The following is a 25472-nucleotide window of genomic DNA, read 5'->3' on the forward strand; positions in this document are numbered from 1 at the left end:
CCACAGTGTCTCTGGAGAGCCCGAAGTACCTATAAGATCAACCATTAAACCCTGAGCTGCACAAAAAGCCTTCCCTAGGGAAACAGCAGCAAAACAAAAATTTAAACAACCACACCGCTAAAGTATTGGTTCCCACAGGAAGTTCCCCCATGTTAGAAGCAAAGGACAAAAAATTAGTTCTGGCCCAGGGACACCACCAGCACCTTGGGGCCTGCCTGGGAACCAGAGTCGTGGATCCGGGGATCGGACCCCATTCCCACTTCCAGGCAAACTGCGCCAGTACCTCAGGGCCAGCCTGGGGACCCGAGGCACGGAGAAAGGGACCGGACCTCTCTCCCACAACCAGGTACTCCAAGCCAGTGCCTTGGGCCCTGCCTGGGGACCTGAGTCATGGAGAAGGGGTCTGGACTCTCTCCCACAACCGGGCACACTGTGCCAGTGCCTCGGGGCCCACCTGGGGACCTGAGGCATGGAGAAGGGGACCGGAACCCTTCCCACAACCAGGCACACCAAGCCAACGCCTTGGATCCTGCCCAGTGACCCAAGGCATGGAGCCAGGAACCGGACCCTCCTCCCACAATAAGACACATGACGCCAGCACCTTGGGGCCCACCCAGGGACCCGAGGCATGCAGAAGGGGACTGGACCTCTCTCCCACAGCCAGGCACACCAAGCCAGTGCCTCAGTTCCCGCCCAGTGACCTGAGGTATGGAGCCGGGGACTGGACCCTCCTCCCACACCAGGCACAAAACACCAGCACCTCGGGGCCCACCTCGGTAGCCAAGGCATGGAAAAGGGGACCAGACCGCCCTCCCTCAACCAGGCACACTGCGCCAGCACCTCAGGGACTGCCCAGGGACCTGGGGCATGGAAAACAGGAACAGACCCCTCTCCCACAACCAGGCACACCAAGCCAGCTCCTTGGATCTCGCCTGGTGACCCGAGGCATGGAGAAGGGGACTGGCCACCCCTCCCATAACCAGGCACATGGTGCCAGCACCTTGGGGCTTGCCCAGGGACCAGAGGTATGGAAAAGGGGACCAAACACACCCTACAACCAGGCATACCGCCAGTGCTAAGGAGCATACCAAAAACAGCACCTACATGTGAGTGGCCCACCACAGCCACCGCAATAACCATGGCTGCCGCAAAAGCAGCTGGATGCCACAGCTACCACGCAGATGGTCCGCCAACCACTGGAGTGAGTTCACACAAGAGTCACCAACAGAGAAAAAGAAAAGAAGGGGATGTCTCTTTCCAAAAAACCCATTTCAGAGTGGACAGAAGAAGCATCTGCTCTATGATAATATTGGGGGACCTGATCATATCTCTCAGCATGGGGCAGATCATCTAGGCAACAAATAACAGAGTGACCATTATTCTTTCAGAAGGAGAGAAGAAATCTAGGGCAATTAGAGCGGGGAGGGGAAGGGAATGGGGGAAGGGGAGTGATTGGACAAGGGGCATAAAGAATACTTAATGATTTGTAACAATATATATGCTAGTAATATTGATTTAATCAACATATCTCAATATTCAACCCCCAAAATATGTATAATCGATTTTGATTCAATAAATAAAATAAATTAGAAATATATATATATATTTTACTCAACCCTGTATGTCAAAAATATCCTTACAACATTTACATCTTTTTTTAACTGAGTCTTTGGCATGCAGTGCGTATTTTACACTTAGAGCACATCTCAAGTCAGACTAGCCACATTTCAGGTGCTCAGTAAACACATGTGGCTAGTGACTGCCATGATAATGGACAGCGCAGGCCTAGTGTATGTATTCTAGTTAATGAAAATTTAGAATTTGTACTTGAGATGATTATGTATTTTTCACTGTGCTTAAAAACACCATGTATTTTTGCATGACTGAATTAGTAAATCAATAAAAGAAGGCTATGTTCTTGATCCTTTAAAACTGAGAAGTTGGTTAGTTTTTAATCAGATCTGTACTCACTAGTTAAAATACAGCTTCAATTCTAACTTCAACACTGAGTTTACTTTAAGATCACAGAGTTGAATAGTGTTAAATAGCTATTGCAGTGTTAAGAAACAATGCTAGTGTTTTGCAATTATGCGGCCATTTTCATCCTGAATGCCCATTCAGGCAGTGGTGTTCCAGCTGTGTTCTCGCAAGCCCCAGGGCTGCTGTGCAGGCTTAACTTTAAGTAGGGTTGGGGGAGGTTCAGCAAGCTGGGCTTTTGCCCTTTTCTCCTTCTCATCCTCACCCAGTCTCTGCATTTATTTATTCTGCACAGGATTCTGTATAAGATTTCCTCTTGGAAAAAAAAAAAGGTTATTTTGTATTTAAAATTTTGGACATAATTACATGCTTAGCAGTTATTCTAGTGAATCTAAATCTATGTTGATATCCTTTTTTCACACTATTGTAGAGATCTGGTAAAAAAAATTTTTTGCTCTTTTCACTGGAATCTTTATCTGTAATTTATATAAACACTATTTATCTTGTTGCCTTTCTCCTCCTACCTTCTCTCTGGCTTATGGGCATTTAAAAAAAAATTGTGTGCCTTTACCTTTAGAAATATTTAGAATATGGGAAGTTTACCTCCACAGATGATTTTTGTCCATCTTCAGTGTATAGATGAAGTACCAGTCTGGATGCTGGATTAAAACTTGTGAAAACTAGTGAGTTGGGAGTTAAACCAGTATAGCTGGGATGTGTAGCCTAAAAGTTAGGAAGTATATACTACAGATCTGTGAGATAGCTGTTAAAGTTGTTTTATTTGCCTGTACTTCAGTAAGTATATCATTGAAAGAAACAAATTTGAGATGCACTATAGCATGTGGTTAAATCTCTTAGCTCAGGAAATGTCCAAAAACTGATAACAGAACCCGTCTCTCCTCCTCTCTAAGCACCTTTATTCTCAACGAACAAAACCTCAATCTTCCTACCCTTCCTAATTTAAACAGCATTTTGTGGTCAGTTTGAATAACCTGAATATGAGTGTTTGTAATGTATCTGAAAAGAATGTTAAAACAGAATAATTGCTTGCAACATGCTGTCAGTGGAGAAGGGAAAATTTGAACTAAAAATTAAGTTCAATGGTTTTCAAAATTTTAATTTCTGAACTTTCATAAAAAATAGATAATACGTTATAGCTCCTATTTCCTGTGTTTTAGATAGGAGATAACCACGGTTTTCTTATATGATGGCTCATAGTTGCAGGTGAATTTCTGTGCAAGTAAGTAGAATAATGCAGCTGTCTTTTTGGTAGATGGACAGCATCTCTTCTCCTGGGGAATCCCTTTACTTTCTCAATTCTTTCTTACTCCTTCTTCTCAAGATACTTATTATATATTTTTAGTAAGCTAATGCTTTATGTTTTTATGGAAATGAAACTCAGTTTAATTTTAATCTTGTTTATTTATTGATTGTCCTTTTAGCATTTCCCTTTTACCTGTTCATAATCTATGTGTTTCTAGGCTCAGCTTGCCAATCGGAAACAGAAATTAGAGTCTGTGGAACTTTCTAGTCAGTCAGAAATTCAGCACCTGAGCAGTAAGCTGGAGCGGGCCAATGACACTATCTGTGCCAATGAGTTGGAAATAGAGCGCCTCACCATGAGGGTCAATGACCTGGCTGGAACCAATATGGCTGTTCTGCAGGAACAGCGGCAAAAAGAGGAAAAATTGAGGGAATCAGAAAAACTATTAGAGGTGTGTTTTAAAGTTACTGTGATTGGGGGAAATGTGTATATGAGTGTTTTGAGAGAGAATAATTAACCTAGAACTAGGTTCCAAAATTTATGGATTCTTCCCTACTGTGTAGCTGATGGATCAGATATTGATAGCTTTTTAACTATCATGCTTGTTATATAACTTACAGTCTGACTCCCTGGCTTCCTTTTCTTATGAAATATAAAAATTGCAATAACATCTGACTTTTTTTCTGAGTATTTTGTAGGCTCTGCAGGAAGAAAAGAAAGAATTGAAGGCAGCTCTTCAGTCTCAAGAAAATTTAATTCGTAAGGCAAGAATGGAGAAGCTACAGGAAAAATTAAAGGCAACTAACACTCAACATCCAGTAGAAGCCATAAGGTATATTTAATCTTAAATATTATTCATCTTAGCCACTTGGTGGTTTGGCATTAAGCACCAGTTTTAATATTGCATATTTATAGATTTTGTGTTTGATTATATTGTGGGTTCTCTTATTCAGTTTTAATTTCTGAGTTAGACTCTTTATAGTGTTATAAAATTTTGCATGGAGTCCCTAACAGAGATTCTGGTGTTTAGAAAGTTGGAAACCCTGTGGTCAGTCTGCACCCTTGGTGAAACTCTGGATGTGAAGGGAATTGTAGTCCACGACTCCTGGAAGGCCTCCCTTTCTTAGTAGAATAGGTCATGATTCATACACCCAGCCTTTGAGCTCACCCTTTTAAAAACATTTCTAAAACTAATTTTGTTTTTATATCTGAATGATTGCTATGAGAGGTTTGTAGTGGGAGCTATGCTGCCTTTGCTTGATTTAAGTCTAGTGAACACATTTATTCTTGCCAGAATTCTCTTGTAACTTTTCAGTTCCTTTGTCTCAAGGTATCAAATGTCAACAGTGTTTTTGCCATTTTGTCTGTTTTCTTCCCCTTGGCAAACAAACAAAATTTCAGTTAAGAAAGGAGTAAATTGCTGCTGACTTTTTTGAGAAGCAGCATCTCTTAACTCTTCACTCTCCTGGTGTTTTTTTCGTAAAGGAGGAGACAAACTGAAGAGTTCCAAAGAGTTTAATTACCAAAATGGTTGGGAAATACAAACTGGTTATGTGTTGTTTTCATTTGCAAAAATGAAAGGCCTTTACTAATCATCTTATGTTCTTCCATAGACCACTGGAGGAGTCCCAGCCAGACAGGAATTACACCCCTCAGGGGCAAGGGGACTTAGACAATGTCCTCTCCCAACTGGATTTTACCCACACTAGTGAAGAACTTCTGCAGGCAGAGGTGACTCGTCTTGAAGGCAGGTAGATAATTATATGCATATTTCAAAAACTTCAAGTTGTTAAAATGAATTTTTGATCATCATATTGATAAAGTAAACTAATATGAGTATAATAGTCTTAGTGAAAAAAGTAAGTTTTTTTCTCTAGGATTCGCAAATGACCTAACTTCTTATTTCATTGAGAACAGAAGCAACTGGAGCAGAACTTCTTAATCTTTCTAACACCAAATCCACGAATCTGCATGCATCTGAGGATCTGTGCCCGTAATGTTACTGTTGGATGAAATGCCTGTGTCCTAAGACTAACCCCTCTGCTTTTGTCCCATTTTTGCAGTTATTTGTTTTCTTCTACATCATCAAGTTCTTCCTCTCTGCTGAATCATTTTCACTGATATAAAGTGTGCAGTAATATTTCCCATCTTAGAAAAAAAATTAAAACCCTCCTTTAGTTCTGTATCCCCATCAAGTTACTTCCACATTTGTCTGCTCTCCTTCAAAGCCAGATTCTTCAAAGGAGTTGTCTGTGCTGTCTGTTTCTACTTCTTCGTCTTTTATCTGTTTACAGTCCCTTCAGTTAGGTTTTCCTCCCTACCACCTCACTGAAACTGTTCTCGGAAAGGTCACAATTGTTCTGCAGTGGTGTTGATACTCCCTTGGGTGTTAATTGAATCCTGACTAATGCTGTACCATGCCCAGCTAACTTGCCTCATTATCAAACTGATAAAATTTTTGACTGGGAAGAGTTTGATATTTTGTTTTAAACACATGAATCGTGATCATTTGTACACTAACATTTTCTATATGTAAAAGATAAAAGTACATAAACTATTACTTAAGCAAACAATTACAAAATAGCCATTTTATACTTTTTAGGTTATCTTTAAGTAATACATTTTTAGTTTTCACTTTTATTTCTGTTTTTGTAAACCACTGAGGATTTTCTTTGTTTTCTTTACGTATTAAACACACACACACACACACACGTATTTTTTGCCTTACTCCTTTTGGAATACATGACACACACACACACACACACACACACGTATTTTTTGCCTTACTCCTTTTGGAATACATGGAATACTTAAGATAGTCTTTGCTATCATTAGCAAGGTAGATATGTGTGCTTTAGGTTGAATAAAATAAAGCTTATTGTTTTTTGACATTGGGACTAAAATTTACATTTTTATCATAGATTTTTCATTGATTGGCTTTTTAGTAACCTTGGAAATGTAATCTTCTAAATGGGTGAGGGGATGTTTAAGATACTGGCAGGATATTTCTTGGACATCAAGAAGGTAAATTAGATAATCCAATTTGTTGGTTTCAGGGTTCTTGTTTTGTTTTAAATATGTGATCTTACTTTTGTCATACAGTTTGGAATCTGTGAGTGCAACATGTAAACAGCTGAGCCAAGAACTAATGGAAAAATATGAAGAATTGAAGAAGATGGAAGGATATAACAATCAGTACAGGGCAGAGATTAAGATGGTAAAAATCTGCGTGCCTGGGATCACAAAGCTGTATATATTTATGGACTGAGCTGTGGGTTGGGAGGTTATAGGAGTCATTTTTAATGAGAGAAAAATGTAGTCCAAACGTTCAGGACTGGAAGAGCACCTGGGATGTGCTTAGGGAAAGTGCCTTCTTTCTTTGACATCCTCAGGGATGCCATATAAATATTTTTAAGATAATTGAAGCCTGTCCTCTTTGGACTCTAAAACTTTAAGCATGTTTTCATGAAAAGCTTTCTAAAAGATATATACTTTCTTGCTTGAAGAAAGATATGAGAAATCATTTAATATTTTCTTATTGACTAAAGATGGGTGTGGCTATATGTTTTCTTCTTTTTCTGTGTTTGCAGTTAATATCCTCATTGGCTATTGAGGTATGCAGAGCTGTTTGTCTCCATGTTAATGGGCCCTAGCTGTCCTATTTGTTGACTTGTATTTTTTTTTATTTCTTCTCTGAGACTACCTCTAGCCCTTTTCTTCCTCTTGTCTTTCTTTTTGTTACTTATTGTCTTCTGTAGACCAGAGAACCATATAGGCAAAATTTTTAGATTTGCAACTAAAAAAAGGATGAAGGTCACAGGTGCTATCCTTTAAGTAAAGTGTGTATGGACTTTGATACTGGTCCTCAGAGTTTGAATAACCCATTTCTCCCTGTTTTGAGATCTAATAAATGATTGTGGATATAATTGCCTGATCTTCAGTACAGACATGCAACTTGGTAAATTGCTAATTTTCTGTAGATTTAATCTAGGAAAATTTTATGTCTTGAGGTAAGGCCAATGTTATTTTATTAACCATTTATATATTTTTCTATCTAAATGCTTTCTCTTAAGTTTTGGTGCTTTCCTTTCTGCTGCTTTGTAGTTGAAAGAACAGATTTTACAGGCTGAACAAAGTTACAGCTCTGCACTAGAAGGGATGAAGGTGGAAATCTCTCAGCTAACTCGGGAGTTGCATCAGCGAGATATCACTATTGCTTCTGCCAAAGGCTCTTCCTCAGACATGGAAAAGCGACTTAAAGCAGAGATGCAAAAAGCAGAAGAAAAAGCAGTAGAGCGTAAGGTGAAGGCTGAACAAAAACTTTATCTGAAGTTTATTTTTGAAGATTGAATTTGTTAAAGATGTAATTTCCATAATATTTAATTCAGCAAATTTTTATTAGACATCTGCTTTGGGCTGAGGGTATGCTGGGTAACAGGCAGTCTAATAGGGATTGGTAGGAAGGTGAAAGTAGACACAGACAAGTAAAGTGACTGTGTCAGTGTGTGGGGAGAGGTGCTGGGGAGCACCAGACCTGGACCACTGGATGCAGCAGCTTCCCCAGAGGGCCTGATGTCTAAGCGAAGACCTGAGGGCTGGGTGAAGGGGGAGGATGAGTGTTTCGGGCAAAGGAAAAATACACAGAGAGGTCTCTAAGAGAGAGTATGGCAACCCTGTGGTTGAAACTAGAGTTCAAGGGGGTTGAGTGGAAGGGGTGAGACTAGAAAGCAGGGACTAGCTTCTGAATGGCCTTGTCAGCTGTGTGAAGGAGTTCTAGTGTGATATTGAGGTCAGTAGAGAATGGCCTTAAGCAGGAGTAAAGGTCTCTGTGGTCATCGAGTGGCCAATAAGCAAAGAGGCAAAGAGATCTCACAGATGCTGCTATAGCAGTAAGATGGTAGCCTGAACAGTGGGTAGGAGAGGTAAAGGGAAATGACTGAATTCTGGAGATATTTGCTTGGTAAAATTGACTGAACCTTGTATGTGATTGGACAGGGCAGGTGAGGTAGGTAGGATTAAGGAAAGAAGTCACCAGGATTTAAGCTTGAGCAACTAATGGAAAGGGATGTTCTTTAATGAAGTAGAGAAAAGAAGGAGAGCAGGTTGGAGGAGGAGGATGAATTTGTGTGGAAGGTACACACAACAGGGAAGCTGGTGGAGGGGACACTGGTTTGGCACATTTGGTTTGCGATAAAGGCTGGACTTCTGTGTGGAAACATCTAATAGGCAATTCTACAGGAGACCTGGAATTTAAGATTAAAATCAGGGTTAGGCATTTAGCTGTGGGAGTCCTTGCATGAAGCTGGCATTTGAACCCCCCTAAGAGACTTAGAGATTATAATGAAAAAGCATAGAGTATGAAGAGCAGTGACTTGAACCAAACTTAGGATACTTCTAATTTAAGGTAAAAAAGATGTTGGAACGGAGCTAAAAAAAACCTGAACAAAAAACATAGTGGTGAGGAAGGAAAGCAGATATTTTTTGCCAAGGAAGAAGGAAGCCAAGGAAGGCAGGACTTTTCAAGGAGGAATGGTCAAACAGAAAAGCTAAGAATAAGGACTGAAAATAAGTTATTATTTTGTGAAAGAGGTGCACTTCCACATGATGTGGGAGGTAGAAGCCAGGTTAGAGGAGGCTAACACAGGAGAGTGGCCAGGAACTTAACAGCGAACTGAAGCTTTGCTGCTTCATCACCTGATGCATCCTCTCAGAGTAGTATTTTCATCACATGCATGTTAATACACCTGGATAACACCTATGTTTACAGTATCTTTTCAGAAAGTATTTATTTATATATGTAAGGTCATGTGTTGTTTAATAATGGCGATGAGTTCTGAGAAATGCTTTGCTAGGTGAATTTGTATTTTTGTGAACACCATAGAGTACTTAACACTAACCCAGATGGTACAGCCTACTACACACCCAAGCATATGGTATAGCCTGTTGCTCTGACCACTGTCGTATATGTGGTCTGTCATTGACTGAGACATCGTTGTGCAGCACAGTATTATATATATATAATTCATATATGTGTGTGTGTGTATATATATGAACAAAGAAGGTAACTTAGCCTAATGAAAATTACATATGGAACGTCGTATATGTGGTCTGTCATTGACTGAGACATCGTTGTGCAGCACAGTATTATATATATATAATTCATATATGTGTGTGTGTATATATATGAACAAAGAAGGTAACTTAGCCTAATGAAAATTACATATGGAAAAATTTTGTAAGATACATTTGATTTATTTGTTATATTTATTTGTTTTTTCTGCTTTTCCCTTCTCAGGAGATTTTGAATGAGCTGGACTCACTCAGGTTAGAAAATCGTCGTCTTTCTGAAATGGTGATGAAATTGGAATTGGGTGTACATGAGGTACATAAATAGAAACTTTTTCTACGCTCTAACCCTTCAAAAAAGTCACTGTAAATATTGGTAATATAAAGAGAAAGTTAAGATCAAACTAAATGATCCTTTTGCAGAAATTTTCTCAAATAAAATGAAGTCAAAACAATGATGGAAGTGAGCAAAATATGACTCTCCATTCTAGTAGTAGGAAGATATTGTTATATTATGTATGTGGTAAAATATACATACAGACTGTGTGTTCTTTGCAGGGAGAATGTATGTAAAGGGTTTAGTATAGTACCTGGCATGTAAGTATGCAATAAATGCTGGATGCTGGTATTATTATTATTATTGTAATTCTTTATGTTCACAATAGCTTTTCATTCTATTATCTTTTAAATAATTTAGTTTTAATTATATTTCTACAAGATATAATTCATTTAATCAAATATTTTAGAATCATTTTTGTTCAAAGCATTTTAGTATGCTCTGTAATGAACAAAAGGATGAATAAGATAGGATTCTTGCCTTTAAGAGATTATAGTAATCTAGTAAGGAGGATAAGAAATGCATACAAGCGTTTGTGAAACCAGAAAGAACATGATTAAGTAACATTGTGGTGCTTTTTAAACTATTTTGTTATAAAATTCTTATAGCTTGCAAAGTGACTCATCTGTTCTGACCCATCTTTTCTTGATGTGGGTCAAATGTCTGAAGATTGTATAAATTATTTTTTCTGTACTTCCAGAGAGTATATGCCTCCAAAAAGATGTATAGTGCTCCCTATTTGCTCTTGAGTAGTTCTAATTTCACAATCATGGATTATGGAGGCTGGGGTGGAAGAAAGTGCAGGAAGCTAAAAGAATATTTTAATCAGAAAAATTGGGAACTATTTTTATAATCTTTTGGAAGGGTAAGATTCTTTAAGCATCATGAAGCCATAAAGGATTTTATAACATAAAAATGTAAAATTTCTGGATAGCAAAAGACCACATTAAAAAAGACATATGAGGCCGGCCCGTGGCTCACTCGGTAGAGTACAGTGCTGATAATGCCAAGGCCACGGGTTCGGATCCTATATAGGGATGGCCGGTTTGCTCACTGGCTGAGCATGGTGCTGACAACACCAAGCCAAGGGTTGAGATCCCCTTACCGGTCATCTTTAAAAAATAAATAAATAAATAAATAAAATAAAAAAAGACATATGGACAGAGAAAAAACAATCTTAAAAACAGACACAAGGTTAATATAAAATATTAATATATAAGGATTCCCTATAAAGATAATAAGGAAAAGATAATCTAATAGAAAAATGGGTAAGGGATATATCTATAGATATAGCCTCTAAACTCCCAGGTCATGCACATTGTGAATTTGGTAGTTATTGCTAAATTTTTCTTCAGAATGGTCTTATCAATTTGCATTCCCAAAGAATCCATCCTATAGGAACAAATGTGCAAAAATGGTCATTGCAGTGTTGTTTGCAATATCCAAAATTTTGAAATGAACTAAATGTTTAAATGGTTAATTTGTGGCACTGTCTACTATGAAATATGTTGTCATTTAAAATAGCAAATGAAAACACTCGTCTAATCACCCTCCCTCCCTGTAGTGGATTGAATAATGTCCCCCCAAAACTCACTGAAGCTTTAATTATGTTTTCTAAGTTTTATGTATTAGAAACTTGGCCCCCACTGTGACTGTTAAGAGGGTGGGAAATTGAAAGATGGGGCCTTGAAGAGATGATTGGATTGTAGGACCTGCAGTAGAGAATGGATTAAAAATGGTGGTCAGGGGTGTGTTTCTGAGGGCTTTAAAAGAAGAGGAGAGTCTATCTCTCTCTCTCCCCCCTCCCCTCTCCTCTTTCCCCTCCCCCTCCCCCCTCCCCTCTCCCCTCTCCATCTCTCCCTCTCCTTCCACTGTCTTACCACCACCAGATGGACTTTGGACTTCCCAGCCTTAGAAACTGTAAGCAATAAATTTTGGTTTTTTTATAAATCACCCAGTTTCCAGTATTTTGTAATACACTCCCCAAATCCCTCTAAAACTATAATGAAAATATTTTTTTTTTTAAAAAAAGCACAAACCCACAAGGATGGAAGAAAATAGGAGAGGAGACAACAGCTAAACATTTTGTAAGGAACAAGATGAGTGGATGAATGGATGGGTAGTTGGATGGGTGGGTAGACGGTAAATGACTTTATATGCCAGGACTAAGATAGAGCCGGTAGTAAGCTAGTAGTGGAAAAATCCAAGAACTAACCTTATTTACACTACAGGATACTAGAATGGCTCAGGATTCAGCAATACTTAATTGAGAAGATCTCATCTTATGCAGTGATTACCTGTTCATATTTAAGAGATGAGAACTCTAAGGGGAACTTAAGCTAGACTATGACCAGAAATATTGTTCAGCTTAATTTCTGCTGAAACCTCCATCTAATACACAGCTAGGTACATGTTTGCTACTCGGTTTTTATATTACTTTTCACATTCATTTATTTATAATTGTTGTTAATAAACTACTAACTTTGAGAAATTTTTAAAAGGTGCCTAGCAAAGACAAACATCTTTTTTAAAAAAGTATGTTTAGTGACATCAGGCATCAAACTCAGGCTGGTGAAAGTCTTGTCAGCTGTTTAAATTTCCTCCAGTTTTGAAGTTATACACAGTGTGAATATATACATTTTATTATGAATAATTATTAGAATGTGCCCTTTTGCATTTTGCCACCTAAGAAGGTGGGATTACTTTTACAAATGAATGTTTGGGTTTAGTAACTATTTTAGTAAATTATCTAATTATCTTAATAGTGAAAGCATCAGCTCTGATGAAATAAATTATTTACCATATTTAAAAAACTGACAGTAGTTTGTGGTTTATTATATGTCCTGCAAATGTTCTTTTCTGAAATTTTATCTGGTATTTACAACTTGTCGAAAGATTTTATAACTCATTGTTACTAATGGTACACAGATAGCTATCTTTTAAAGTTTATGTTTTGTTAGGTGAATTATCTTTGTCAGACTACTCTTGACCAGCTTACTTTTAGAAAATTTTTAGTGGAAAAGACCAAGGTAAACATCATGTTAAACTCCAAAGACGATTACCATAATTTTGCAGAATACTAATTAGAATATTTTGTCATTAGATCACACTACCATTTTTTTCAGGGACCAGGAGGGTTTCGGATTTTGTTTTTGTTTTGTTTCCAGATTTTGGAGTATTTACATTATACTGACTGGTTGATTAGCCTTAATCCAAAAATCTGAAATCCAAAATGCTCTAATGATCATTTTCTTTGAGTATGACCTTTGAGCCTCATGTCAATACTCAAAAAATTTCTGATTTTGGAAAATTTCTGATTTTGGATTTTCAGATTAGGGATGCTCAACCTGTATTTAAATCCTGCAATGATCATTTTCTTTGAGTATGACCTTTGAGCCTCATGTCAATACTCAAAAAATTTCTGATCTTGGAAAATTTCTGATTTTGGATTTTCAGATTAGGGATGCTCAACCTGTATTTAAATCCTGCTTTATCATGTCCAAATTTACATACAAGAATAGAATCCAAAGTTATGTAAACGTGTTTAAGATCAGAGGGTATTTATTTAAAAGTGTCCCTGCCAGCCATAATTCCTTTTCAGAACCTTTTTATTCAAATTTCTTTCCTTAAACTATGTCTCTCTATTTTCTTCCATAGGTATTCTGGGGCTATTTAATCTCCTTGCAGAAGAATAATGGCTGCTTTTCTTTCTTTTTCCCTGTTTCTGATTCTCACTTACAGCTTTCCTCCACTCTGTTTCCATCCTTCCTCCAGTAACTTGGATATTCCTTGGCACATAAGGAAGCCCATTGTGCTTCTAACTTTCCACTTCTGTTTACTTTAAGAAACAGAACCCTTTTTTCTCTGACAATCTTAAGGGGACTAAAAACAAATCTTCACTTTCTCAAAGTAAAGCCATAGTTTAACTAGTTATTTAAAAAATATTGAATTTTTCAACCAGCAGTAGTATCACAGATCACAAGTATTCTTGTACAAATTAAGTGACTCTAGTATTTTTTTTTTTAATCAGGCAAAAGAGATTTCACTAGCAGACCTCCAGGAGAATTATATTGAGGCATTAAATAAATTAGTGTCTGAAAATCAACAACTGCAGAAAGATTTGATGAATACCAAATCTCAGCTGGAGATTTCTACTCAGATGTGCAAAAAAAAAAATGACAGGATGGTTAAAGCAACACACAGCAGACCAACTGAGTTCAGGAATACAGAGTTCAAGTAAAATTTCTTAAAAGTTTATTTAAAATGTGTATAGTTGCAATATAACTCTCATTCTTTGAGAATCTTTGAGAATAATTTCTGACTTACAGAAATTAAATCTTCATTAAAGGCCTCTTTGTTTAATTCTGAAGTACAGTGTGCACAAGTAAAGCTACAAACAGTTTAAAAAATGGAGGGGCGTTATACAGCAATTTAATTAAAGCTTTAGTTTTGTACGCTCTGTTTGTACATTATCTTTATTCCCCTGAGCCTTTTTATGCTGCTCTCCATCTCCTCAATCCCACTTGTCCCATAAGATACAGAATTTGGCCTTTTCATAAAAAAGTTTCTTTGTATTTTTGGTCAGTTAGTTATAGGCTGTTCCCCTAAGAAGTAAGCAGTTAGTGAAAAGCCACCTGGCCTTTGCTCACACCCTCACCCCACTTGTCCCATAAGATACAGAATTTGGCCTTTTCATAAAAAAGTTTCTTTGTATTTTTGGTCAGTTAGTTATAGGATGTTCCCCTAAGAAGTAAGCAGTTAGTGAAAAGCCACCTGGCCTTTGCTCACACCCTCACCCCCACCCTCACCTCCACCCCTACCTCTACCTCCACCCCAGTGAGGTTACATGCCTTCTTACGTGCACAGTACTTCCTCTGTCCTAGCACTCACACACTAGGTTACTCTGGCCACTGGTTTGCCTTCCTTGCTGTGTTGTAAGTGTGGGAGGGCAAGGGCCTGGCAGTGGGGATTGGATATTTGGGGACTGAATGAATGAAGGAACACTTGGTCTGAGGGTGCTGCTCATTTTGTAAATTGTAGCCTTACTAGTTAGCTTGTTTGTTTATTTTTAAGTGAACTGCTTAAAGTTCACTAAAAAGTTCACTAAAGTTCACTAAAAGAAAGTGAACATTTCTGTTGGAAAGAGAAAACTTGCTACAATTTTTAATTTGTTTTGTTTTCTAATCTGCTATCCAGGCCAACCCATGGCCAGTACAGACATGATGGAGTAAAGACTGAGCACTACACAACAGGTCTTCATTCTCCAAGAGGACAAGCATCGGATAGTGTAGACCCCGTGCTCAGGGTCCTCAGCCCCCTGAGTCCTCAGATCAGCCTTTGCAGCTCCACCGTCTCCTTACCTTCTTACTTTTTGTGTAAAACACTCTCTTTGGCTTCAGTGCCAGATACAAATGAAGCCAGTTTTTCTGACACTATGTCTGAGAGTGTGAATGACCAAGAAGAGCTTCTGTCTTCGGTATGGAAATTTTCTGATCTAACTAGCTTATTAGTTTATTTAGTTTGATTTTAGTTTTTATTTTAAGGGTGAAAAGGGTAATGTTTCTTTTTTTTTCTTACTAGTTCTCTATCATCAGTACCCTTTATTATTCTCAGGTATTTCTTTCTGTCTTACAGTTTTGCTTCTGAGGACACATTCAGCCGAGATTACTTTTCAAATGCATCCTAGTTCTGAAATATAACATAAGTTATAGGTATTCATTTGTCTCTAACCCTAATTGGAAATTCCCTTACTGCCTTTTTCAGAGAGGGTCAATTTTGTACTGGAGTGGTTGGTTCAAGGAACATCTGTGGATGCCAAGATATTCCTGAGGCGAGGACAGTAAGGAAGGGAAGCAGCAGTGGTGGCAGGGAACGGGGTGGTTGCAGGTGGAGGAAGGCAGTGCATCTGGAGTGTGCAGGGCATGGTTGGGTAGCCACACGAAAGTGGACCTGGCAGCAGAGGTGGCCTCTGATGCTGTGCTGGCCTCTTCTATCTTCACCACTGTGCACACTCCACCAGCTTTTTGCCTTCTTTGCTGAAGCACTTGCCTCAGGCCATTTATTCATTTCACCAGCTATGGTCATATACCTGTGCAAGTTCAATATTTTTGAGGTGCAACAAGTCCGTGGAAAAATTTCCTTTAGTTTTCAAAATAAGTCCCCACTTCACTTATATGTAATTCTGAAATTAAAAAAAGCCCTGAAAACTAACTTTCTTCCTAAGTTTGACAGCAAAACTCTTTTGGCACCAAAACTTTCCCTGACCTGACCTGATGTGACTATGTGTATAGATTTCATTTATCCCAGTTAGTGAGTGACCATGCGTTTTGCTTCAGAAATACCAGTTTGTTTGGTTATGGGATGCCCTGACCTGACCTGATGTGACTATGTGTATAGATTTCATTTACCCCAGTTAGTGAGTGACCATGCGTTTTGCTTCAGAAATACCAGTTTGTTTGGTTATGGGATGTTATGTCAGACTCCACTAGGGTAATACAGTTGATCCTTATTATTCACGGATTCTGTCTTCGCGAATTTGCCTACTCCCGACATTGTTTGTAATCCCTGAATCAATACTGGAGGCAGTTCCTCAGTCGTTTGTGGATGTAAGCAGAACAACAAAAAATTTGTCACCGACTTGCACATTCCCAGCTGAGGTGGAACGAGGTAGCGCTCTGCCTTCTTGGCTCAGTGCTCACAGGAGGTGACCAGAGGGTGGTGGTGGCAGTGGCGGGGCAGCGCAGGAAGCTCTGCTCTGGGCCAGCTGGTTGGGGTTTGAATCTTAGCCAGTTCGTGCATGGCCAGCCTCACTTGCTGAGAGTCATTTAGCACTTCTGACCCTTGTTTCTTTTGCTTTCTTTTGTCAAATAAAGAAAATAGAATCCACCAGGATGAGGTGTTTCTAGGATTTAGGATTATGATCTATGTGAGGGGGTGTGTGTGTATGATTGTATATGTATATATGATTGTATGTGTGTATTTCCCGTGGGGACAGGGATTCTGTATTTGCTGATTCAGTGTTCAGGGTGACTTCATAGAACATGACTATTGTGAATGAGGAGCGATTGCATGTGGCGTGTGTCCTGTATTACCTTCCTAAAATCTGAATTCTGAAACACCGCTGGCCCCAAGGGTTTCAGATATAGAACTGTTTTAGTCTGTTTTGTGTTGCTATAACAGAATTACCTGAGACTGGGTAATTTATAAACCATCAGTTTCCAACACTGCCACACTGGAGATCAAATTTCCACATGAGTTTTGGAGGGGACAACACATCCAAACTCCATCAGGAACTGTGGACTGGAATTTTGGAGGAGAAAAAGTATTGATTTAAACTTGTATTTATTTTATTATGGTAGATTTTCTGTGCTTTAAATGAAAGTAACATGTTCATATTTTTAGAGCGAGTTTGAAATAACAGACATTTAACTATGTTCTCTTCTGGGGTATAGAAGAGTATAAAAGTCTAAATTAAGATATTCTTCAGATCAATAACTAATATATTTATATGACAGAGTACATTGAAACAACTTGGATCAGAAAGGGAGAGATCGGTGTTAATTTTTGCAGAACTTACTGATTTTTTTTCCTTCACTGCCCTTGTCATTAGCATGAGAACAAAGAAATATCTCTTCAGAGGAAAAACAATCACATTTTAATATTACTAGTTAGAAAATATCACAAATAGTGTATCTTAGAAATATAATATTCTACTTATACATGTCAAAATTTGTTTTTCTTCTAGAGTTCCTTGCCTGTATCTCCCCTTGGCTCAATAGCTACCAGATTTTTGGAAGAGGAGGAACTGAGGTCTCATCATATTCTAGAGCGCCTGGATGCCCACATTGAAGAACTAAAAAGAGAGAGTGAAAAGACAGTGAGACAATTCACAGCCCTAAAGTAGCCTCTCTAAAAAAATCACAAACTTGGAAATAAAAACAAACACCAAAGAGTTACTGTCGTATGTGGTAGCAGCTCTGTAAAAACATGAACATATAAAACTTTAAAGATGATACGTACTAAAGCAGTGGTGAAGAAATCTGAAAAATGGATACTTCTCTTAGACATTTTCACTGCTCTGATTTGTCTGAAGGACTGCTTCCAGCAGTAACTTGTGAGACATGAACATATAAAACTTTAAAGATGATACGTACTAAAGCAGTGGTGAAGAAATCTGAAAAATGGATACTCGTCTTAGACATTTTCACTGCTCTGATTTGTCTGAAGGACTGCTTCCAGCAGTAACTTGTGAGAATAAACCACTTTGCTAGACTTTTTTCTCATGTGGATATTTATTATAAAGTGATACTTTGTCTTGATGACTTAAATGTGGATAGCTCTGTACTAATTAAAATAAAGATTTTATGAAACATGTTGAAAATAAAGTAACGGCAGGAACTTCCTTTAAGGGAAGCATGTAGTAGAAGCATGGGTTGCAGAGTCAGGCTGACCTGGATTAATACGCTGGTTTTGCCACTCACTAGCCAGTTGGGCTAGGAATGTGTGAAGTCAGTCTGGGAGTGTAGAAAGGGGCCGTGCTGAAGAGCCTTGACAGGGAGCCCTTTTTTGCTCAAAACTCAAGTAGAAGAGAGAGGTGGGCGAGGGGGAGGTGCTGGCTTTAGTGTGTGGTGCCCATGGAACATCCATGGATACGTTCAGCATCTACAGTGCTGAGGAGAGGTTTAGACGGGAGACAAAGGTCTGGATGTCAACATGCAGGAGAGGAGAGTGTGGTGCTGGGCTTGGGGCTGCAGGATGCCAGCATTTGAGGATCACAGGAAATAGCTCCAGCAAAGGACCTAGAATGTGCAGTTAGTGACAAGGAGAAGGAGTGTAGTACTTGCCAGCTTGGGGCGTGGCTCCTGCGATTCTCCTTTCTGTAGCGGATCTTTCCCATCAGCATACAGACATCCTGTTATTTCTCCTTTCTTCCAGAAACCTCAATTCCATATGCTTTTCTATCTACTGCTCTGTGTATTTGCCTCCCTTCACTCAAATGTTTCTGGAAAGAGTTGTCTGCAGTGACTGTTTCCAGTTCTTCACCTCCCATTTTCTTCTTAACCCTCTCTGACCCCACTTCCATCCCTGACATGAAACTTGTCTTGTTCTCAAGGTCGCCAGGGACCTACTCAGTCCCCGAGCATCTGTTGACACAGTTGGCCTCTCCCTCTTCCTCTCACTGTTCACCTGGAACCCTTCTCTCACCCCGCCCGTGACTGGCATTTCCTCCCTCTCAGCCTGCACTCTAACGACCTCCCTTGAGCAAGCCTCCCCTGAGGGCTGCACCCTAACCCTGCTTCCCCCAGTCTCTCTAGCTCACTGCCCTGAGTTATTTCCACCGTAGTACTCACCACTGTCTAAATTGCTTTGTTACTTGACTTACGTTTTTATTGTCTATTTCTGCCTTTAAAATGAAACTCCTTGAGGGCAGGGACTTTGCCTATCTGACCAATGGTGGGATCCTCCTCCCTGGCACAAGCCCAGCACTGAGGCAGTGCTCAAATGGTTTGAACTGAGGGATGAGTGTCCTTTGGGTGCACCACATGGTCTCCTTCATGCTATTGTACGTGCTGTCCTCTGCGTCACCTCTTCTTCCCACCCCTGCCACGTGTCCCTAAAGCACCTCATCACTTGTCTACTTTATCTCACATGGCAGAGCTTTCCTGCATCCCCTGACAGACTCAGGGCTAGTCTCCTCGCTGCTCTCACAGCACCTGTGTGCCGCGTGCAGAGCACTGAGCACACTGTGCTGTCCTCTCATCTGTCCCGGCTGTGTCCTGCATCCTCCGCCGGCATGCCGCCTGACACACAGCGGACCCTGAGCACCACTTGCCAGATGCATGAAAATCACTGCCATCTGGGCTTCATTGTACTTCTCTGTAAAACGGGAATAACATCTGATGGGGCTGAGAGGCTTTACTGAACATACAGTTCTAAAAAGGCTTTGCAGACTCTGAAAGTACCTATGTGGATTGGTATGAGGGGATTTCTGAGTTTCATACTGTTCAAAGTTTCAGCTTAAAATCTGTAGGCTACAGCCCCCACTTCTGGAATTTTCTTACTATGGATTGACTAGGAGGAACAATGACAGACTCTGTAGCCACTGGAAATACTTAAGGAATCATGAGGTTACTCTGTATCTGCTTAAATTTACACTGTGCTTTGTAAAATTGAAGTAGCTAATTGATGGCTAAGTTTGTCAGAACATTTGATTGTAATTTAATCTCAACTTCATTTCAGAAAGATATGCCAAATATAAAAACGTGAAAACTAAATTTGAGTTAGTTCCTTAACACACATTTTACAAAATCTCAACGTGATCACGGCACCCAAATGAGATGAAAAGATGAGGGGTCTGCAATCTACTTTTGGTTTCTGCAGGTACTGTCTTGTTGGGGGGATTGTCACATTTCTCTCACCCTGGATTCCCAATGTATTGCTGTCTGGAGTCCTCTGCCGGTGTTAGCTGAAGAGGGCAAAGTTGAGTTCCCACCGTGGGCTGGACGTACCTTCCCACAGGGCCTCATTTGATTTCGACAAGTCCAGGAGGCCGTAGGTGTTCTTGCTGCCATTTGACAAGGACAGCTTAAGGGTTTGTGAAGGGCCCCAGAGCCCTGGCTTGAAAAGAGCCTAGAGGTGGAGAGTGTGAACCCTGCAGGTAGACAGCCCCGTTCCTAATCCTAGCTCTGCCACTTACTAGCTGTGTGACTTTGGGTAAGTTAATTAACCCTTCCATGCCTCAGTTTTCTCATCTGCAAAGTGGGGGCAATAAAAATAATACATACCTCATAGGGTTTTTGTGAAGATTAAATTGGGTAATATTTGTGAAGCACTTAGAACATTGCCTGGTGTAGTTAATACTATGAAAGTATCTTGTTGAACAGAAAAATACTATACCACTCTGTTTCTGTGATGTCTACTTCAAATAATTCTACCTTCAGTCTTATATACACTCATAACACCTGGTAAACTGTGGGTGGTGGTTTTCTGTTTGCAAAACACAGTTGAGTTTAGTGCCTGAAAGTTACAGGTGAGAAAGAGAACTATAAAATAAGCTGTATGTCACTGAGGACAGAGGTGAATCAAACAGTTGTCACAGTCAGTATTGAAGTGCAGAATGACAGAGGTTAGAAAAAAATTGTCAGCTTGTTCCAGAAACAGTTTGAAATAGCATTCAAAAAGAAATAAACAGTGGAATCAGGGAAAAGGGAAGTGAGGGCCTTAAAAGCACTGATTCACAAATCCAGTTGCCCAGTCCAGTTGCTAGAGGCAGGCAGCAAAGTTACCTCTGAGCTACTTAGAGGTCAAAGCAGAGGAGGAAACACTATTGCTTAAAAGTTTTATGCTGCCCACGAGATCAAGACAGATCACAGGCTGAAGAGAAAGAAAGTTGTTTCTGAGTGTGTATAGAAGCATTTGAGAAGGTGTGCGAGCATTGAGAAGGTCCCACGACATTCCATGACTGACAGTAATGTAATCTGCACAGCTTTCTTGCTGTGTGCTGCAGTGCGGGCTGAGGGCATAAGGCTGGAGTGCAATTCAGAGAAGCCCATTCTGAGAGAGTCCCAAACATAACGGTGGATAGCTCTTGTAGGCTGGCTTGATCAAAGGGACAAATTTAGAGAAATGATGGACTGTAGGCCTTTAAAGTGATCTTCTATGAAAGCTGTTTCTCCATAGTGCGATTTCGATAATTTGAACAACACAGTTCACACTTTCTTCTCTGTGGGAACCTAGAATTTGAGAATTTTATGTTGCCCATTAAGGCCACGTTCAATGATTTGACAATCATCTAATCAGAAGCAGGTTTACACTACCCTTGTGAAAAGAAAGAATCAAATCAAGGCAATGGTGGAACGGTGGAAGGCCCAGGAACTCTCTGGTATTAAATGCAAGATATATCTGTGCATATGTGCATTTTTCTGGGGAGAAGGTTCATAGTTTTCATTGGTTTCTTGAAGATATCTGTGAGCCAAAAGGAGATTAAGAGCCACGACTTTAGGGATCAGAGTTCTCCCAGAATGGCATCCTATTTCCTGGGGAGATACATAAAATTGGAGTGGTCCAACCTGTCCTTACTCAGACTGAGTTTTAAAGTGCTTTTGAATAGCCATTCAAAAAGATAACCCAATTTAAAAAGGGGTAAAGGATCTGAATAGACACACTTCCAAAGATATACAAGTGGATAATAAGCACATGAAAAGATGCTCAACATCATTAGTCCTCAGGGAAATGCAAACCCAAACTGAAATGAGATACCATTACATACCCACTGGAAAAGAAGAGAGGGACATAAGTGTTGAGGATGTGGAGAAATTGGAACACTCATATGTTGCTGATGGGCATGTAAAATACTGCAGTCACTTTGGAAAACAGTTTGGCAGACTTAGTTACCATATTACCCAGAAACACCAATCCCAGGTATATACCCAAGCAAAATGAAAACATAACCACACAAAAAGTTGTACACAAATATTCATAGCAGCGTTATTCATTACAGCCCCAAAGTGGAAACAACCTGAATGTCCATCACTGATGAACGGATAAACAAAATGTGTGTATCCATGTAGCAGAATATTATTTGGGAATAAACAGGAATGAAGTACTGATGCCATAACATGGATGAATCTTGAAAACATTTTAAAAGTCACACAGTATATTATGCATTTATATGAAATGCCCAGAATAGGCAAATCTGTGGAGACAGAAAGTAGATTGGTGGTTGTTAGAGGCTGGCGTTGGGGTGGAGGGAAAGGTTTGGAAGGCACAGGGTTTCTTTTGGGGGTTAGGAAAATGTTCTGAAATTGATTGTGGTGGTGGTGCACAACTCCTAATGCAATATAGAATACAACACAAGTAAAAACCACTGAATGGTACACTTTAAATCGGCCAATGAATTATATCTTAATGTTACCCAAAAAAGCCTCTGATGCATGGCAAGCCCTAAAAAAATCAAGTTTATGTTTGGAAAACATCACAACACATATAGCACATGCTATTCTAAACTTTCGTATTCTCAGCTCTCAGTTCACATTCAGGAGTAACAGTGGCACCCCTCCTCAGGAGAGTGGACCACCAAACTCTGGCCGTGAGGGATTGCTTGTGGTGCGGGGCGGTTCCATGCTTTGAGGTGATGTGGTCAGAGGCAGGGAGCCCGCTCACTGCAGGGGCTCCTGCTCTACCTGGAGTGGAAAGGTTTCTTGGTGCTGCTGCCTGCTCGGGGAGCAGTTTCAAGGGCTCTGAGGGTGCCAGCAGCAAAGTGCATAATCATCAGCCACGCAGCTTCTTGGCTAAGTACATGTATGGAGGGGCTGCGGGACTGCTTGGCACTAACCTCAGTGGTTAGAGGGCTGTTTACAGAATGCTTTGGCGAGGGTTACAGACCGTTGATGTGGAAACGTGAGAATATTGGACTTGCGCCCTAAGACTGCTGGGAAGTCCCTCAATATCTCTACAAGCAAAACTGGGCAAAGTAGAAAAGGAAAAACCAGGTACGTTACCTAAACCTGCTTCATTTCTTTGGCTATGGAAAACGGATCCGCTAAGACGCCCTTTGACACTGGTCTGCCATGTGCTTTTCTGGAATGGTTACTCCTTTCAGAGGCATCCAGCGTGGATGTGGATGGGTTAATTGTCAGTGCCCAGAGCTGTCTCAGTTCCCATGGCTTTGGGAAGCAATGAGGCCTCTTGGTGGGCCAGCTCTTGGATTTATCTTACCTTTGATGTATACCATAAACCCAGACAAACAACCAGTCCCTGACTCTTTCTGCAGTCTAAGACATGTATTTCAGATCGTCAGCCTAAAATGAAATACCACAAACAAGGTAAGAAGTGTTATCTACCAATTAGTTCCTTCTGCCACGGTGGAGCACAGCCCTTGCTACCAACAGGAACATGTACTCCAAACCTACAGGTCCCCGTGTAACCCAGTGGAGTGGTGGCTGGGGCAGGAGTTCAGTGGCTTCTCCAGTGATCCCCTCTCCTGGCTGCAGTCCCCTCAGCCCAGCGTGGGACCCCTGCAGCAGCCTATCCATATGAATAAGTGCCAGCCTGTGAGAAAAAGATAAGAAAGGTTCTAGATGGCTGTTATGTTCAACCCGCCCCCTCTTGCGTGAGCTACAAATTGTAGACTAACTAGGAAGGCATCATCTGATCTGTTGATTATGCTCCAAAAAGATTTAACACCAACACATTGTGTAACAACACCAAGTCATTTCTTACATCCACATTCCTCAAACTGTTTTCCAGAGATCTGAGATGTTGAACATATTAATCAGTGTTCTTTTAGAATATGGCAAAGCAGAATGGGGAACACTGCTTCTCATATTCCTCAGGGCCATGTCAGCCCCTGGATGGAACTGGGAGAGTGCTCTCACTCCTGCCACTGGCCAGGAACCCTCCCTGGCCTCCCCTCTTGCTTCCCCAGTGGACTGAAAGCTGGTGGCCTTATGCGCTTAGAGGTTTGTAACCTTTCGCATGCCAGGGATTCATTTGGCAGAGAGGGGGAGCTGATGGACCCCTCAAAATAAAGACCAAGTGCATAAAATACAATACATAGCATTAAAAGGAAAACCAGTTACACTGACTTTCTATTAACAAAACCTAAGAAAAAACAAATTTGTGATATACTATTATATGTGCTTCTTTATTAACAGTCTGTCACCTACCATGATTTTGAAGCAGTGAAGCATGAAAATAATATTTTGAGAAGTCTGCAACAATTGTAGTGAGCAATGAAAATATTTGTGACTTCTGTTGGAATAAAGCCACAGGTGCTGCTAGCACTACTGCAGTTTGTGGCCTATGTTCATAATAGAAGAAAAGCTAAGTTTTGGTTAGAGGATGTCAATTTTTACTATCCAGTTTCATGGAGCCCTAAGTAGTATCCTTGAACCCCTTGGTGGGGGTTGTCTGTGGACTCCAGTTAAGAATTTAGAGACTTACTTATGTTTTACCTCATACCTGGTCACTCTGGTCCCTGTGAGCATTCACTTGTTTAGAGGGGCAGTTTTTGTGCTTAGTGTCAACTGTGACTTTAAGAACTTAGTCTTTAAATGGCCTGAAATAATAAATCGACTTACTCAAGCAAATTAAACTTTTTCAAAATTCATGGCATACCTTTGGGCATTTTGGAGAACTACTGTTCTGCATCTGACGGATCAGGGCGTTCTACCTCAGTTACAGGTGGACCCTGAGATCATAGAAGCCCTCAAGCATTTGGGGCAGCCAGATCAAGCCCAGGATGGTCAGAGTTCCTCTCCTAGGGTCCTTGGAGGAGAACCAGGTTTGGCCAAGCAGCCCACAGTCCCTGTAGTTCACAAGCACCATGAGTGACATGCAGCATCTTGGGCTGGCTGCATGTGACCAAGGAGAAGCTGGACCACTTGGACATCTTTGGCAGAGCTGCAGAGCATGCTAATATCCACTGTGGACAATGGGCCCATAGCAAAATCAGAGGAGCTGGTGCTCTCTGTGCCCCAGAGAACTGTTTGCAGCCCAAGTCCAGCCCTTTGGGGACTGGGGTGGGGGAGAGATGGGTGGAGGATTTGGTACAGGGAGACCAGGCAGAGCTCAGGTGGGTGCAACTCTAGATGTCAGTCCCAAATCTGTCTTTACAAAACAATCTAATGGTTTCTGAATCTTTCTGGAATCTCAAGACATGTATTTTGGATCCTTGGCCTAAAATTAAATACTACAAACAAAGCTCAAAGTATTACTTAGCATAGTAGTCCATTTCTATTGCTTATAACATAAATACCTGAAACTGGGTGACTTATAGGAAAACAAAGTTTATTGCTTACAGTTTCTGAGGCTGGGAAGTCCAAAGTC

The 25472-nt window shown here is 40.2% G+C and overlaps 1 protein-coding gene across 1 annotated transcript in view; it reads left to right on the forward strand.

The window, feature by feature from the left end:
* CEP63 (centrosomal protein 63kDa) overlaps nt 1-17753 on the forward strand; it is a 55517-nt gene extending 37764 nt beyond the window's left edge. Inside the window, exons 6-12 of the mRNA XM_008568220.1 lie at nt 3459-3692; nt 3940-4073; nt 4855-4992; nt 6344-6458; nt 7346-7543; nt 9537-9623; nt 17389-17753. Coding sequence (XP_008566442.1) covers nt 3459-3692; nt 3940-4073; nt 4855-4992; nt 6344-6458; nt 7346-7543; nt 9537-9623; nt 17389-17547 — 1065 coding nt within the window. The 3' untranslated portion in view covers nt 17548-17753. The remainder of the gene's footprint in view (nt 1-3458; nt 3693-3939; nt 4074-4854; nt 4993-6343; nt 6459-7345; nt 7544-9536; nt 9624-17388) is intronic.
* The last annotated feature ends 7719 nt before the right edge of the window (nt 17754-25472 follow it).

This window comes from Galeopterus variegatus, unplaced genomic scaffold, assembly GCF_000696425.1.
Source record: "Galeopterus variegatus unplaced genomic scaffold, G_variegatus-3.0.2 Scaffold388, whole genome shotgun sequence".
Classification (NCBI taxonomy): domain Eukaryota; kingdom Metazoa; phylum Chordata; class Mammalia; order Dermoptera; family Cynocephalidae; genus Galeopterus; species Galeopterus variegatus.